This window comes from Protomyctophum bolini (assembly GCF_963924005.1).
Source record: "Protomyctophum bolini genome assembly, chromosome: 7".
NCBI lineage: Eukaryota > Metazoa > Chordata > Actinopteri > Myctophiformes > Myctophidae > Protomyctophum > Protomyctophum bolini.
Genome location: NC_137868.1, coordinates 20,917,974 through 20,935,118, shown reverse-complemented (window position 1 = coordinate 20,935,118; position 17,145 = coordinate 20,917,974). Strand labels below are relative to the sequence as shown.

General features: G+C 40.8%; 1 protein-coding gene and 1 long non-coding RNA gene across 2 annotated transcripts; one reads left to right on the top strand and one right to left on the bottom strand.

The window, feature by feature from the left end:
- Positions 1-3,986: 3,986 nt before the first annotated feature.
- On the top strand, positions 3,987-8,065 carry LOC308319264. Its single transcript, XR_013964447.1, has 3 exons — positions 3,987-4,651; positions 7,022-7,188; positions 7,884-8,065. It is a non-coding gene; the product is annotated as an uncharacterized lncRNA (long non-coding RNA).
- Positions 5,459-16,899, bottom strand: nek10 (NIMA-related kinase 10; the record flags this gene model as incomplete). Its single annotated transcript, XM_080769242.1, has 28 exons — positions 5,459-5,527; positions 5,734-5,789; positions 6,708-6,760; positions 7,041-7,119; positions 7,481-7,591; positions 8,103-8,203; positions 8,537-8,574; positions 8,850-8,898; positions 9,213-9,287; positions 9,376-9,439; positions 9,831-10,044; positions 10,722-10,792; positions 11,134-11,263; positions 11,684-11,759; positions 11,848-11,950; positions 12,087-12,208; positions 12,336-12,381; positions 12,464-12,601; positions 12,808-12,936; positions 13,082-13,184; positions 13,273-13,337; positions 13,428-13,499; positions 13,808-13,869; positions 14,208-14,347; positions 15,561-15,785; positions 16,114-16,200; positions 16,667-16,746; positions 16,834-16,899. 28 exons carry the CDS (start codon positions 16,897-16,899, stop codon positions 5,482-5,484), a joined length of 2,601 nt encoding a protein of 866 aa, XP_080625368.1. The 3' UTR covers positions 5,459-5,481.
- Positions 16,900-17,145: the final 246 nt, after the last annotated feature.

The following is a 17,145-nucleotide window of genomic DNA, read 5'->3' as shown; positions in this document are numbered from 1 at the left end:
TTTTACAAAATGTTATAGGGATTTTTAAAAATTATTTACTATAGTCCTACTAGACCCCAAGAAATTACATCTGGCCACAAAAGATCACGGGATCTACTAAATGTGTCAAACGTACATATTGAGCCTATGACACACAGTGGCTTCCTCCCAGGCTATCTTCACATTCAGTAGATCCTGTGATCTTTTGTGGCCAGATGTGGGGTCTAGTAGGACTATAGTAAATAATAATAAAAAGAAATCGCTATAACATTTTGTAAAAAAAATACATATTTATCGCCATGCTCGAATGCCCCCGCCCCCTGCAATCCCTAAAACGAAAGAAAGCAGCAAATTAAATTAATTAACACTCCTCTTTTACTTTCTCTAACTAATAAATACATCGCATGGATGCACCTGGGACGTATCTTCAGTGATGTTTCCTGAGGTCAACGGGGTTTCAGGTCTTCCAACATCATACCCCTCACTCATGCCGGTTGATCAAATCCCGATTTACGTCCCAGTAGCTACCCTTGATCAGTCCATCAGGAAATGAGCAAGGCCACACAATCCGTTGCGCCGACCGGAACTACTCTGCCGGTACTGGGAGAACCAAAATCTGGCGCGTGGAAGGACTAGGCTCTGTGGGTTGACTCCTGACCGGGCCCAGGACCTGTGCGTTGCACCAGACTCCCAGTACCAGGCAGTGTATTCAGTGGTGGATTATAATGGCCCTCCTAAAGGCCTCACCGAGGTTTGTTGGGCTTACTCCTCACGGAGGACACAGGCTGGGGCGCTAACCCATACTGCTCACCCGGGTGCCGTCTACGTTCCGGCTGTCACCCGTCTCTCCGGTGGTCACCAGACTATACCTGGTTGTCACATACCGTAGTCTATTCCTAATAACAGCCTAAAACATGAACCTTGGTTGAAAAAAACTAACAGGAGCTTTGTGTGTCCGTGGGTGGGTGGCTGGCTGGGTCTGTCCAAGCACGAAAATAGCGTTTGGTTGTTTTTCACAACCAAGTGTCATTGTTGCGCAGCCTAAGACACACACACACACACACACACACACACACACACATATTAACTGTATATATGATGATTTCGGGTGTGACAGTACAGTACAGTAGAGGGACCCCCTGGGGAACCCCACTCGGTAACTCTGTCATTTCTCGACCGTTTCGGATGCGGGCGGCTCGCCAGAACCGGGCCGGCACCCTGGACGCGTGGGTCTGGGGTCTCGGGACGCCCACACGGAGTTGCACCACTTACTTCACACAGGTGTGATTTTTCTCAGCAATTGAGTCACAGGTCACGGCCAATCCCCCATGTATATACCGGTAGTCCCACTCCCTATCACTGCAACCCCCAATGTTGGCCTGGGAAGGGTGTAGAATAGATCAATGATTCTCAACCTTTTTCATCTCTGGGACCCCAATCCACACTGTGAAATAGTCTTCATTTAACTCTGAGAGTGTACAAAGGGTCCATTAGGATGAAACCAGAAACATCAGGGTCCTCCATTTTCAATTTATCATATCCATTTGGATCCCTGGTGGTCCCAGGACCAGACGTTGAGAAACAGTGGTGTAGCAGTAGACAACCACATGTTTCCAGCCGCTTTTTTTCACCTGATAGTGAGGAGTTTCCCTGGAAGGAACACACATTGCATGCAGAGGAACACGCTATTCCAGTTCTGCTTCCTGCTGAACAGGCACCCCAACCAACCTGTATGAGTGTCTAGTGACAGAGCACCCCCCCATACCGGCTTCCCAGTTCCGTGCACCCTTGAGCACCCGACCAGGCCAGAGGTGCCGTGGGGGGATTTAACCCCAGTTTACACAGTTCTGGACTAGAACGTTACCCCTGAGTCCACCCGGACACCCCTTATTTGTTGTCAATTTGGTCAATGATGATGCATTCTTACTACAGTTACAACTAGAACTGCACTCTGCCGAGTGCATACTTGCTTGTTGCACACTAGTAGACCATAAATGGCCTACTAGTGCACAAGCAGAGCGCGCATGTACTTTCGACCGCTACAAACCGTCAAATCTCAGTTTCTGCCTCTATGTGTCATTTGTAAGCTTGATTAGCAGTATACTGTGGTTACTTGGTTCCAAAAAGTGACAGCCGTTTTTTTCAACCGTTTTTATGTGTATGCAAATCTGTGCCTGGTTTGCTGGGACCAGATACCTGCATTACGTCATGTAGTAGAGCTGGGACCAGAGTACATGGTGTGTATATGTATGACTAGCTCTCAGTGATGACGTAATGTGGTATCTGGTCCCAGCAAACCAGGCACAGATTTGCATACACATAAAAACGGTTGAAAAAGACGGCTGTCACTTTGAAGAGACCAAGCGAAATTATTACTTGCGCACTCTGCTTGCGCAAGCAATAATGACCTTTTTTGTTAAACCCATGATGCATGGAGTCATTGCACAGAAACATGATAAACGTGACAGGACACCTTTTTCTGAGGATAACTTTATAATGTATTTTGACTCAGAACTTACAACAAATAAATAAATAAAATTAAATATATTAAAATCTAAAAACCTAGAAAAGCATCCATCAGACCCACAAAACGTGTCCTTCATCAGCTGTAGGACTTCACAGTGATGCCATAACTTGAGGATTTGTTCTCCGGTGTATGGCTTTGGGATGATTATTTGTGTTTACAAACATTGACTGGACTCTGTCTAGACCACAAGAATTACATGTAGTGATTCTTTGTTTGAATGGTGTTGTGCTTTAAATGATATGTATGTGACTTAACAATGTACATTCCATGACAGTGAAGGATTATGTAATGCATTATATGAAATTAAAATTAATAATTTGCAGAAGTACTGCGGTACAGTAGGTAACAAATGTCAGTAAGCAGCTGTCTTATGGACTGTAACAACTCATGTGCCTACTCGAATCATGTTTACATTTTCCATTTTGCATGGTTAGCTTGGTCCAATAAGTGCTATTATTCTCCTTCATGTCAAGTCAACATTCCACAGATCATGTTATTACAGTTTTATTTTATTTGATAATAATGTTCATGGCATATTCATATATAATATTACTGGATAGATCATATTTCAAATAGTTATTGGTATATTAAAGCTTTGTTTGTTTTATTGATTTCATTTGACCATTTCATGTTCTCACAGTTGTACTATCTAATACATTTCACCACTCTACAGCTGTTCTCTGGATGTCATGGGTGACATTGCCCTCTGTAGGATATTTGAGAAACCACACTGCCGCTCCTGAAACGCTCAAAACTGCGGCTTGCAGTTTAAGGTGGACTTCATACCAGCATGACAAATTATTTCAACTGGAGCAGAAACAAATCCCCTTCAAGTTGTCATATTTATTAAATTACAACACAGGGTGCTATTGCTTATCTCTGGCTCTACTGATCATCTATTTAGATTGAAAGTGCATTAGAAAGCTTCACTTGAGCCGTCCTGAGTCAGTTATTAGAAGAAAAGTGTACATCCTTGTACACATAATATACAAATAATTACATTTATCTAAGCATGTATTAATAGTAGAGTGAAAACTGAACGTTTTAAGCAGTTGTAAGTTCCTACTTTAGCCAAGCTGCTGTTGTCATCTGTCCCCCTCCCTGCTATTTTCATTTCATAAGACTTTTTACTTTGAATGAGGCATGATTTCTGAATTGGGTCGTTTTTTATTGGGATGATGGAAGATTGGGTAGCTTTGTAAGTGTTGAATGGGATTTTTACAGTTGGAAGCTACAAAAAGCTTAATTTATAGGCTACTGTTGACGGTATTGCTTGCAGAATACTATATGACAACAGCTTGTCACAATGCGACACCCTGTCACAGGGCCATCATTATAACATGTTACCAGGCCCTGGTCATTGTCTCAATAAGGTGTGGTCATTTTGTGCTCAGTATGATGCCAGTATCATGGTCAGCATCATGTCAGTATCATGGTCAGTATCATGGTCAGCATCATATCAGGATCATGGTCAGTATCAGTCCAGTAACAGTCTAGTTTAATAAATCTGATATTCGGAAAACGATTAGCGGTAAATAAATAAATAATAAGCAATATAATACACAACAAAAGTAAAGCTTACATTTTAATTGGGTGTGGGGGATGGTATATTTATTTCATTACGAGCACTGGACCCAAAAAGGATGAGACAAACCACTGTAAGGTATGTGTGACAGTGTGACCCCACCCTGTCACTGTTTGCTGCTAGGGTACATGCCTTTCAGTAGCGCGCACTGTTAGGATATGCAAAGACAACTAAGAAGCAGCAAACGGATCACACACACACACTGCTCTCATCAGATTCCTGTCACTTTAAGCACAGGAACACTATTTGGGCCAAACCAACTTCCCCTTTAGGGAGGGGGAGGATTGCCTGTCACCGAGGGACATCGAAGTGTAAAAGGACCTTTGGGGAACTAAAGACTTTGAAATAGAAGAGCTACAAGCTCAACTGAAATGTGAATATATATGAATGTGTTTGTGCCAAACCAAGCAGAGTTGACATGTTGTAGATCATGTTGACCCCTATCAGTTGGTCCAGTCTGGTGTGAGGGGCCATGGGGGGTATATAGCTGCAGAGAATGAGTATTCCAGTCAGTCTGTCTGCTGGTGTTGGACGAGGAAGGGTGTCATGTCTCTGAGGAGGTGATGTTTTGCTTATTATTTAATACCATGGTTGAAATGCATAGATCTGTTATTGATATTTATTATGATATATATATATATATATATATATATATATATATATATATATATATATATATAATTATTATTTGATTTACATTTGAAAAGGCCTGATTTATAAATCCTTAAATTACTTATTATATGATAATGATTTATTTTGAAATGACAACTATTCTGACTGCAACTTGTCCAGGGATCTACAACCATTTCAAATGTGTCGTCATGATGTGCAATTCTGCATTGAGAAGTCTTGAACCTACTACTTGGAGGACCCCCAGTGTAAACAAGCCTTTATGCTTATCTGGGTACCGTATACTTCCAAATAGTCGCTGGGTCCCAAATAGTGACCTTATGATATTATTTGCATATATTTGCGCTACTGCCATGTTGTTGTTGCCTTAGATATTAATTCATATTGGATAAACAACAGGTGAAATAAATGAATGACATCTATACTATAGATGTATCGATATAGGCTTTTATAGCTTTTAAAAAGCACAACATCTCGGTGTGTTAGTATTTGGAAGATCTCTACTTGGCTAGCTCAGAGGTGTGTGTGTGTGTGTGTGTGTGTGTGTGTGTGTGTGTGTGTGTGTGTGTGTGTGTGTGTGTGTGTGTGTGTGTGTGTGTGTGTGTGTGTGTGTGTGTGTGTGTGTGTGTGTGTGTGTGTGTGTGTGTGTGTGTGTGTGTGTGTGTGTGTGTGTGTGTGTGTGTGTGTGTGTGTGTGTGTGTGTGTGTGTGTCTCATTTGTGAATTGTTGCATAGCTTGAGAAACACACAGGAGGGACAGCTCACTTCTTTATCCCAGAGCCATGGCAACTCTTTTCCTGGTCATTCCTAACAAAACAAGGTTATGATGAATATTGGAAACATGGAGATCATTTATCTGTTTTATTTATGGCTTTAATTTGCATTTAAACTGAAGCTTTTGTTAGAATGATACAATAAATAAGAAGTACAGTTTAATAATAAAACACTAAATTTGGATTTGGGGCATGTAAGAATAGAAATAATGCACATGGACAAGAACATTCCCAGTTCACCTGGTGTATGTAGCTTTATAGTACTCATTCTCTTCCAGCACCTCCTCTATGATTCCCTAAAATTCGAGTTGTGTGAGTGAAAATAATTATTTAACAACACAATTTTAACATCCACTCTAGCTTTTGTGTGCACCCCAGACAGCTTTTAAGTTGCTTGACTCAATATTTAGATATCTTATTTTCTTATTTTGGTTTTTACAATTTTTTATCCCACGATTTTGCAACCCATTTTTTCACCCAGTGTCAATTAATGTAATCCTGGGCGCTACACTTCCTCTACCAACCTGGGGGGGGGGGGGGGGCAGCGGACTGACCTCATGCTTCCTTCTATGCATGAGGAGTCCAAGCTGCTTCTTTTCACCTGACAAGGGGGAGTTTCCCCGGCCAGACGTAGTGCGTGGAAGGAACACGTTATTTCCGACCAGTTCCTTTCCCCTCCATCAGGCTAGCCAGGGGGAGGTAGTTTAGAGATCAGGATTACTGCATGTTTTTTGTGAGGGTACCTACCCTAGGGGACACGGGGAGAAAACGCCACACAGAAAGGCCTTTCGCCAACCCCGCCTCAGGTATGGACAATGATGACGCGGAGGAGAGAACACGCCCACAGCGTCCCCAGCGGGAATCGAACCCAGGGCCTTCTAGCTGTCAGGCGACAGCACTAAGATATCATTTTAACAGACATGTCCTATTCCTATATAAGCCCATTGAAAGTTCAAACATCATTAGTCTAATGTAAAACACATTCTTGGTTCTGGTGATTGACCAAACATGGAGTTTGAAGTTCAATGGGCTTATATAGGGGGGCATGTCTGATCAAATATATAATTATATTGAATGAAGCAATGTAAAAACTGTCTGGGTGCACAAAAAGGATAAAGTAGATGTTAAAATAACACCAGAAGTGTGACCCTTTATTTATTAAATCTAAATAGGCTTGCTTTATAATGTATACCGCATGTCCATGAGGGACTCACCTGTAGCTGCCCGAAGGTGATGCCATCCTTAAGATTCCCAACATCTGTAACATCTGTGTGAGGAACAAAATGGTTCACTTTTAATAGGACTGCAACAGTTAATTTGAACGAATCAATTTAATTGATTATTATTTACGCACATATATGTGCGCGCGCGCGCGCGCGCTCGCGCACACACACACACACACACACACACATGTTCTTTTCCACCATTCTAACAATTGCTAATCGATTGTAATTGTACATTGATACCTTGTTGCAATCCAGAGTGTATAGTTAAAGCTTGGTAACAACTCTACCTGGACTGTCAACAGTGTGGTGGTCACGACTCACCAGTGAATGAGTGGATCAGAGGCCACCAGTCTGAGCAGCCTGAGCCTAACTCCACCAGCTCTGCAGAGCCCTGGACAAGCTGCCAGAAAAAGGAGATGAGACCCATGCCAGCACAAGCTAAGCATTGAACAGTGGGAAAACAGCAACAGTAAATGCTCTTTATATACTGTATCTTGGCTGAAGTAGTACATATCACATCATATGTGATGTGATACTGTATGTACACATCACATATTTAAGATAGGCCTACATATCACAAACTTATTGTGAATATAGATATGGGCAGGTGTTTTTGCAAGATCTGTTTACGTTTGTAGAAATCGAGTATAATTGTTGATGGAATGTTTGGAAACCTTTTCGGAAGAGAAAGAATATAGCTTCTCAGATGTCAATATTGTCTTTTCTCACCATGGAAATTGAGAATTGTCTACTATACAGACCTTGCTGAGTTCCACTTTCAAATTGAAGGGACTGCTTCCATAGAGAAACAATGACTTTTTGAATCTTTCAATCACCCGTCGTTTGATGTTGTGATGAGGAGCTGGAGGGAGCTAGAAATGAAAGAAATATGATGAAGGTATGGGCAAACTGATTTAGTATAACACATCGGTTATGTCTAGCAAAAAGACATACATTACAATTACAGGACATTAAAAGAGGATGTTTGCAGATAAATGACCAAGCATTTTGGAAATGTTTTGATAGTTATGAATCCTAACGCTGAATACACCTCTGTCAGACTTGAAACCATGTTTGTATCACTATCATCACGTTAGTAACATGCCTGCTGTATAGTACCCTAACTTTTTGCACACATTTTCCGCCTTTCTCATGTATCTGAAGGAACTTTGGTTACTGGCTGGGCACTGCAAAACTGCTATAGATATGAGGATGAACAGAGCTGTATAGACTTGACAATAATGAAACTTGGACTTGGAAGAAACGAGTCACAAGAATCAGGACTTGGCTTGGACTTGGACCAAAAGAGTAAAAACCTGAGAAGTTGCTCACATTTCTCTGACATCAGGAACTTTTTAAAATGAATCCTAAAAGGACTGTCACCTGAGTAATGTATAGGATTTTATGCAGTTGGACCAAGAGTCGCTGAATGGGGTCTTCAATCTGACGAAGCATCTTGTGTGAAACAGAGATTCCTGCCGACACTGGGAAACCAGTCAAATATAATTACAAGAACTGCATAGTTTCATAATTGAGTGACTACTGTAGCCTTAACTGTTTTAAATGTCAATATCACTGTTTTTACTAATGTAGATGGCAATAGTGTATACTCATATAGTTTTATTGTACAGATATTCTACTGTTAGTCGGATGTCCTTAGCTTGCTTATGACACTTGATCACACTTTCTATGCATTTGATGTATTACCATTGTTCTTTCTTACTGTAAATCGCTCTGGATTAAGAGCATTACATGCCTAAATTGTAAATTGTGTGTAACATTTGTGTGTTTCTATTCATTTTATGTTCAGAGTGTACCTGGTCTAGGTTTACTGTTGGGAGCAGCATAATCACCCCTGAGAAAAAAGGCAAAATCTAGTTAGTATATTTGGTTATAAGTTATAACAGCAGCAGAAAACGTAATGGTGTGGCCTGGATGGCTGGTGTAGGCACCTAGGCTGGTAATCATGACAGCCTTTGCTGTGTGTCACCCCCCCATCTCTCTCCCCATTTCCTGTCAGACTATACTGTGTACCTCAAAAAACAAATAATGGCAGCAAATGTTTACATTTTTGCCACATTCATAAGTGCATGGTGAAGGGGGTCTTTATAAAAATGTAAAAATACTTACTCAGTTAGACTTTGATCCAGTGTAACAGATGCACAGGATTTAGCTGATCCTTTGAACAAACGCATAATGAATCATTTAAGACCTATATCCCTTGTTATAGGCCTATGACAAATAGTGAAAATGGACATCTACAAGCTCACACCATCTTGCATCGAGATGCAGTGTGAGCTTGTAGATCTGCCATTTTTGAAAGATTGAATTAATTGTAACTTTGCCCAAATATAGGCTACCTGTATATGCCAGGGTTAATGGTTATATTGGAAAAAGGCAGACAAACACCATCTCTTTGGAAACACTCAAAATGCTATATTTAGATCTTGCCGTAAACATTAATAACATTTAAAGGTGTCACAAATGACTCACTGTCATGTTTCCTCAAAGAAGCAGCAGCATTATCTTTGATATTAGATGAGCCAGTATCGTCATCCGATGCATCATCTAGTAGAAAACATGAACCTGTAATCATTTTCCATGAAAATGTTTCACAACCCAATGTGTTTGAGACCTGATATACACACAGATTCACCTTGACTTAGCTCACTGTGGATGGAGCTGCAGGCTGAAGATGGGAGCGGTGGCAGGGGTTCCGTCTGCATTGTGTAGGTAAAAATTAAAACGGCAATCCATAATGTTTTTGTGTGTGAATAAAACATAATGGCCAATCTGTAATGTAGCCTATGTTAACCCATTTTGGGGCAGGAACCCCTTTTGGTGTTAGCATTACGTTAAGCAGATCTACAAGCTCATAGCGCGCCAGCTTGTAGGTCTGCTATTTTTTTTTTATCGAAGAACGACTGACATAGAAACATAGCTTTTTCAGAAAACTGTCATTTTCAAACAGACATTTTTAGAATCTGATCTCAGGTCAGAATGAAATCTGTTAGGATGTAGAAGACATTTTTAGAATCTGATCTCAGGTCAGAATGGGTTAATACAATATAACGGCAAATTCAATATTAAACCTCTGGAACAAAGTATTACCTCAGACACGCTTGAATCCCCTGAGATGAAGCTGGCCCTATATTTATGCCTCTCCAGGAAGTACTTCTGCGCTCGCTTCCTGTCTCTCTCCGCTCTTTTCTCCAGTGCATGATGGGAAGTGTAGAGGCCATCCATCAACCTCATCATGATGTCAGCCATCCTGGAGCTCACCGCCACAATGTCTGGCCGCAAGTCTGCATCTGGATTCAAGCACCTGAGAGGATATCCCATAAAACACAGAGAATGACAGAGAACCAGCAAACCGACATGCTTCTTTGATGCTGCAAATTGAAAACAATGACTCTGCCAAGAATAACTGTTTTAAATGTTGGCTTTACTAGTACAATGGCAAAAATAACCTGTGTTACAATGGATCAAATGTTATTATTTAGTCCCTAGCTTGTGTTACTACGTGTTAATTGAACCAATGAAAATCATTGGTTCAATATTTATAAAACCCGCAGACAGCATTAATGATTTTCATTTTTGTGTTACACTTGCATGTGACTGCAAAAAGATTTGTTTAAAGCTTTATACCCTAACATGTATAACGACACAATGTGACTCTGTTTACACAATGCTGTAACCCCTCCAACTGTATACACTTTCCCCATTTTCAACTGTTTTATTGAGTGTGTGTGTGTGTGTGTGTGTGTGTGTGTGTGTGTGTGTGTGTGTGTGTGTGTGTGTGTGTGTGTGTGTGTGTGTGTGTGTGTGTGTGAATGAAAGGAAATGAGTGCATGTTATGTGAAAATAGTGCTCACCAAGGCTTTACAGAGCCAGTGGAAAGTCTTTTGAAATGGCGTGCATACTGTAAAAGTCAATAAGTCAGCGCAAGTCTAGTCTGAATTGACTTACGGTGTAGCTTTGATTTGAGTGCAACGGTCTCACCATTGAATCATATCTGTGACTCTCTCTGAGAATGTTCCTTCTGCAACTGGTTCATAAACAGCCTCCACGATCTGTACAAAAGGCGCAGTCACTAATTATGCAGATAAACTTCTGACAATAGGAATTCAAAGTGTGTGTGTGTGTGTGTGTGTGTGTGTGTGTGTGTGTGTGTGTGTGTGTGTGTGTGTGTGTGTGTGTGCTGGTGTGTGCGTGCGTGTGTGTGTGTGTGTGTGTGTGTGCGTGTGTGTGTGTGCGTGCGTGCGTGCATGCACAGTCAAATCCACAGTGTTCATTTAACTCTGAGAGTGTCCATTCGGTCACTTTTAGTACACTGTCTTTGGTTGCACACTCGCAGTGTTAAATGGATAAATGATGTTTGTGCAAGAGTGCATGTGTTTGTGCGTTACAGAACCTTGGTAGCAAGGGACAACATGTTGTTACTGTAGAATGGGGGCTGCAATGTCGCCATCTGGTAGAGGATACATCCTGCAGCCCAAATGTCAGCCTTCTCTCCATACGGCTCACTCTTCACCACCTCTGGACTAACACACACATGTAATGTAATGTTATGTTGTGTGTGTGTGTGTGTGTGTGTGTGTGTGTGTGTGTGTGTGTGTGTGTGTGTGTGTGTGTGTGTGTGTGTGTGTGTGTGTGTGTGTGTGTGTGTGTGTGTGTGTGTGTGTGTGTGTGTGTGTGTGCGTGCGTGTAAACGTGCAAACTCATAAATGTCCACACACATTTGTACAATTATGAGTACTAGTCTTTACCCGTTCTGAATATATGAACAGCAAATATATATATAGTAAATATATATATATTATATATACATTTAGCCTATATATATATATATATATATAGACAGACAGACAGACAATCAGACATTCGCTGAATTATTATTTAGATGTATATGTTCACATAAATATATAAAAGTTTGATTTATTTTTTATTTTTGTCAATCTCACCAGGAGTAAAGGATGGTGCCAACCACAGATGTCAGCTTGCTGTTCTCCTGTTTCTGCTTGGCAAGCCCAAAGTCAGCTGGAAATGCATGAAAGGCACGGGTTACACAATCTAATTTGAGTAGGACAAGGAGAGGGAAAAAAGAAGTGAATAACACTCGACTCACTGATGGTGACTTTGTCTTTCTCTCCCAGCATGACGTTGTTGGGTGTGAGGTCACGGTGGACGATCCTCTTCTCCTTGTGCAGGTACCTCAATGCCAGACACATCTGAGAAGGTTTAGAGAGACATTGTACTATGAACAAGGGCTTTGGCTAAATTAAACCAAGCATCAAGCAACAGTCTGCACCCTTGAAAGACTGGACAGAAAGCAGACTGTACTGTATATATTAAAAACATTATTACCTGTATAAATATGTTCCAAATTCTCTCTTCGGTGAATGTCTGCTGTTTCTCTTTTAAAGAGCTGAAATGGTCAGCCAGGGTCACTCCTTCAATCAGTTCCATAACAATGTACAACCTATCACCTAAAGAAAAGACAATTTTATCAAGACAACAGAGTGGTATGTTCTATTCCAGACAAGAATCACCTACAATAAGTGTGTTACCCATGTTGCAAAAGCAATGATGAAGCTAATAGCGACAAATAAATACCTTCCACAAATGTCCTGTAATACTTTACAATATTTGGATGTGTCATCTGAAGAAAGAAAACAAAGCATGAATCTGAGTTATTAAATTAGAAAAAGAGGAAGAAGAAACAACAACTATAGAACATGCACCTGTTCTTTGATAATGGTGAGCTCAGAGACTATCTTCTCCACATTGTTGTCTCTTGACTTCTTGTCTTTGCCAAAGGCAGGGTTGTGGAGGTTCACCTCCTTAAGAGCTAAGAGATTTTGGCCACTCTGCTTATGAACCTGTCAGGATCACCAACAGTAGTACAAGAATAGAAAAAAGCACATCAATTATATGTGTTGGGAGAATCCTTGACATCATCATGACATAAAGAATAATAACTGGCAAGAAATGGTATGTGTGTGTGAGGGTTCCTTGAGGGCTGTTCCAGGATCTAAACCAACATTAATGACTGCGGCTGATATAACTTAGAAAAATTGCAGTGTACCTTGAAAACGCTTCCAAAAGCACCAGTGCCCAAGTGGTCCAGTATGGAGTAGCCATTGATAACCCTGAGAGGAGGACGGTTTTGGTCTACAGCCTCAATGTTGTCTCTCAAACTGTCTAGCTCTTCCTCCTGCAGTATTACACACATACAGTACATAGTGTACCCTCAGTCCGTTTGTATGATAGTGATATCATAGGATATAAATGGTGTTCCAGGCAAGTATCATAGCAGCTAAAGCAGCAATGGGAGTTGTTTTAAAAGATGGTTTTCTTACACTGTACAGTGAGACTTTATTTTGCAGCACTTCATAGGCAGCGAGGTCTCGCACATAATGTCCAACATCAATAAACAACTCGAACAGGTCCGTGGGAAAGAGCCTGCAATGGAAAACAGAAGATTCCAGGACAAAGTTGGAGTTCATTTATAGCACATTAACTCTGAGAGCCAGTAAATTTATAATGGCACCTTTTAAACAGATGTCTGTTTCTTTCCACACTGAAGAGAAATCGAAGGGTCCGGAATGCATAGCACTGGTACCAGAAAAGAACAAATATCTCTATTACTTTGGTTCTATAGATAAATTATTATATGGAAAATAATACATATGCAGTACACTTTACCTGTAAAGATGTTGCTTTTTCTCCTTGGCTATAGGGTAGAATCAATTTTGCAACTATATGGATTCCATTCTCCTGTAAAACATGTTGATTCATCAGAGAAAAGTCATCGCAAATCATTCACGTCACATCACATCTTTTTATTTCTTTTTAGATTTCTTGGGGGGCTTTAATGCCTTTATCAATAGGACAGTAGATTGACAGGAAATGGGGAGAGTGATGGAGAGTGACATGCAGCAAAGGTCGTCGGGATCGGGATTCGAACCCGTGACACGCTGTCAGGCTGGCATTGCAGCCAAGGTGCCCGGCCCACCATGCCGACAGCCTGGGCCACATCACATCTATCCTCAAGCCTGTGTGCAGCTGTGGAGAGGATTCCTCACCTGCACCACGTGGTGAGCAGCAGTGTCATCCAGTACAAGCTCAGTCAGAGCTGTGCAGCATGCTGTATTTTCAGAATTCATATGTTATTCTTTTCAACCAATGTGTGCAAAATGTAACGTATAGTAGTCTAATACCCTTCACTATACTTTACTGGCCAACACAATCTTTGGAATGCAATAGGACCTCAAATGATGGTTGATTACCTGCCATATTGGCTGGTTAAGCCACATCAACCAGCTGCTGACTTTTGGGTCATTGTCCATACTCCATTCTGTGCTATCACAGACCATAACCTGAGTGGTAACGCAGTAGAACACTGCATAACCTTTAGCATAACGTTAGTCAAGACCATTTCGTTTTATGTACAATACTTATATAATAAGTATAGTAATAGTGTACCTGACTTCATGGCCATGGTGTTGTCCAGGTTCTCCTGAGGACTGAGCTCATCTCTGATGTGCTCTTTCTGGATGCGACCTGCTGCATTGGCACTAGCAAGGGTCTCAATGGAGGAGCAGTCACTGACATACTGCCTGTCACTGGAACAGTTCACAGAGCACTTCCATGTAGATAAAGTGTCACATGACAATGACATAACAATTATATTTCCTGATGCCAGTAGCCTATATTTGGTTGCACACCACATTGTGCACTGAAAATAACAGATCCATCTCAGAGCTCTTGTGTGTTAGATATAGGTTAAGTTTGGTGCATGACACCAGCGTCCAGACTAAATATAAAGCTTCGGGATACTGTCTGGGAAAACCTTTAGATGTAGCTAGCAACATGGAATAACTAATTATCCCAAGGCCGAAGGCAAGGGTTGAGATTATTTTTTTCGCCCCTGTCTGACTTTCTGGGGATAATCTACTAAACCGCTAGACCGATCAGTGCCAAATTGCATCCTGTACATCCTGCCAATAGGCCAAAGAAGTACCCCCATGCATTTGTCTTCACATATACATGTATACATTTTGTATAGAAAGTGTTAAAATTATGTTTTATGTGGCCACACCCACCAGTTCATTAAGTATACCTGGTTTTCAGGTGGGTAGTGATCCAACTGAACTGAAAACGCACCAACAGATGTTGTTGTCTGATAAAGGGGAAGGTGTTAGGGGAGGGGATGATATTGCGATGTCACTATATCTGGTGTATTTCGATTGGGCCTTTTGACTCAAAGGCTTTCAGCTTTCAGGAAGAAACCAAAAATACACAGGGAAGACAATATTTAAATTTTCTAACCATATTTCTATTTTGTGTAATGTTAATTCCATAGCATTAGCCTGGCCTAGCCAGCGTGCTTTCTGGTCTAGAGGGGTGGGCGTGCTTGGAGCAACCGCTGGAGAATATTGGTTCACTGATCAGATTTCGCAACTTTATTTATTTATTCCGTGGGCTATAAACATTTTTAGGGTCCCTGTGACGCCATGTATAGGTCAATACATCATCATACTGTACATAGCGCCTTTTTAAGGAAGTCTATGTGTTTATATCTATATGTTCCTGCACTATACCTGCATCGAGTTATCTTGGTACACAGAAGTTGATCTATTGAAGATTCTGACCTTCAAAGTACATAATTTTTGTTTTGCTTGTATTGCTGTATTGTTGTTTTGTTCTTCCTGCTTTGGCAATGTAAACGTATGTTTTCTCATGCCAATAAAGCCCTTTGAATTGAATTGAATTGAATGTGTTTGTCTGTCAGGGGCTAATCTCACAAACTGTCATTATTAAATATACAGTATCAACCTGTTGAGCAGTCGTAGCAGCTGCTGCACACCTCCCCATGTCCGTATCTCTGTCCTGGTGTCTGGTTCCTCAGACAGTTGGACCAGGACCCAGGCCACACTCCACAGCAGCTTCAGGTGCTGTCCATGTAGCAGGCTCAGTAGCACTGGAACGCCCTCCAACTCCCTCACCTGCTCTCGGACCTGACTCACCGGAGACAGGAGTCTCAACAGCTCTGCACTTACTCTGGGAACAACATCATATTCATGTAACAGTGATGTGGTGGTTTAAGCCTAATGGTGAGACTCTAGAGACTCTGGCGACCAAGATGTCATAAGTTTGGTCAAAGCAACAGCAAGCTGGTGTGTCTTTTAGGCAGGACAAAGAACCATCAGTAAAATAATGTAAACTAAATGCCTGTAGAGGTATGAAAAGACATGAATGTGTTTGCTTGATCATGTTGTTGAGGTATGATAAAAGAGAGAGGAATCTTATGGATATGGTAACAACAAGTCATATAAATATACATTCATTGTATTTCTCTGGAATGTCAATGTACAATGTGGTTACTGACCTTTTTGATAACAAGTCATATTCTTGTAGTATTACAAGCAGGTTTTCCACTATTGGCAGCTCTCCAATCCTCTCCTTGTATTGTGAGCTATAAGAAACACATGGTTTACCATTGATCAATGCATACATGCAACTGATACACTACCAAATTAGTACAGGGGCCAATAATGATATTTTCACAAATTGGTACCACCTACATTTTTGGTATCTTTGTGTTCCTGTGTTCCTACATGTCTCTAGTTTATATTTTGCCTTCCAATTCAGTAGCTTAATGCCAGTTATCACTCTTTAAACAAACCTACCCCCATATGAAACTGTGATGTTTGTATATCCTTTATATGACTTCTAGACAATACATTTTGGTAACTAGTGGTCTTAAAGATTTGATCCTAAGGTAATTTTCTCAGTAGAATCCATTTCTGATCAAGACTTCTTTGTAATGTGCGTATCTAATTAGATAATTTGCATATTTTAACATATTAGTGGAAGTAATTGCACGATCAATCAAATTCAGGTTGAATATGTTCAACTTTAATTTAGCATAGGCTATATACCTTTCAGCCAGTGTGGTGAGTGCCAGGAGAGCTCCCAGCAAGACACTGCTATCTTTTGTTGATAGGAGCTTCACCAGTGTCTTTGACAAGAAAGAAAAAACATGGTGTTTTTTTGCAGTGCAAGGTTGAGGAAAAAATAAAGTTTATTGAAAGTTCTTGTTACTAACCCTATGAGCTCCACTCTCAATGACCCAGGCCCGTTGCTCTTCCATTGTAGACAGCTTCTGAAACATGCCTGTCAAATAATTTGTAAACGAAATAGTGATTAGTTGGTATTATGGTAATAATAATAATATGGTGCTTTACTGTCTGTCGGTTATTATGGAGGTTTACTTACAGGTCATTGTGTCCAGCTTTTGCATGGCAAATGGCTGTTCCCCATATTCTAGATAGGTAGCAGTCACAGAATCCATGTACTAAACATATATAGAGGGGTGTAAAGCTAATTGAGAGTGGCAGATATAGGTCTAACAGAGAAA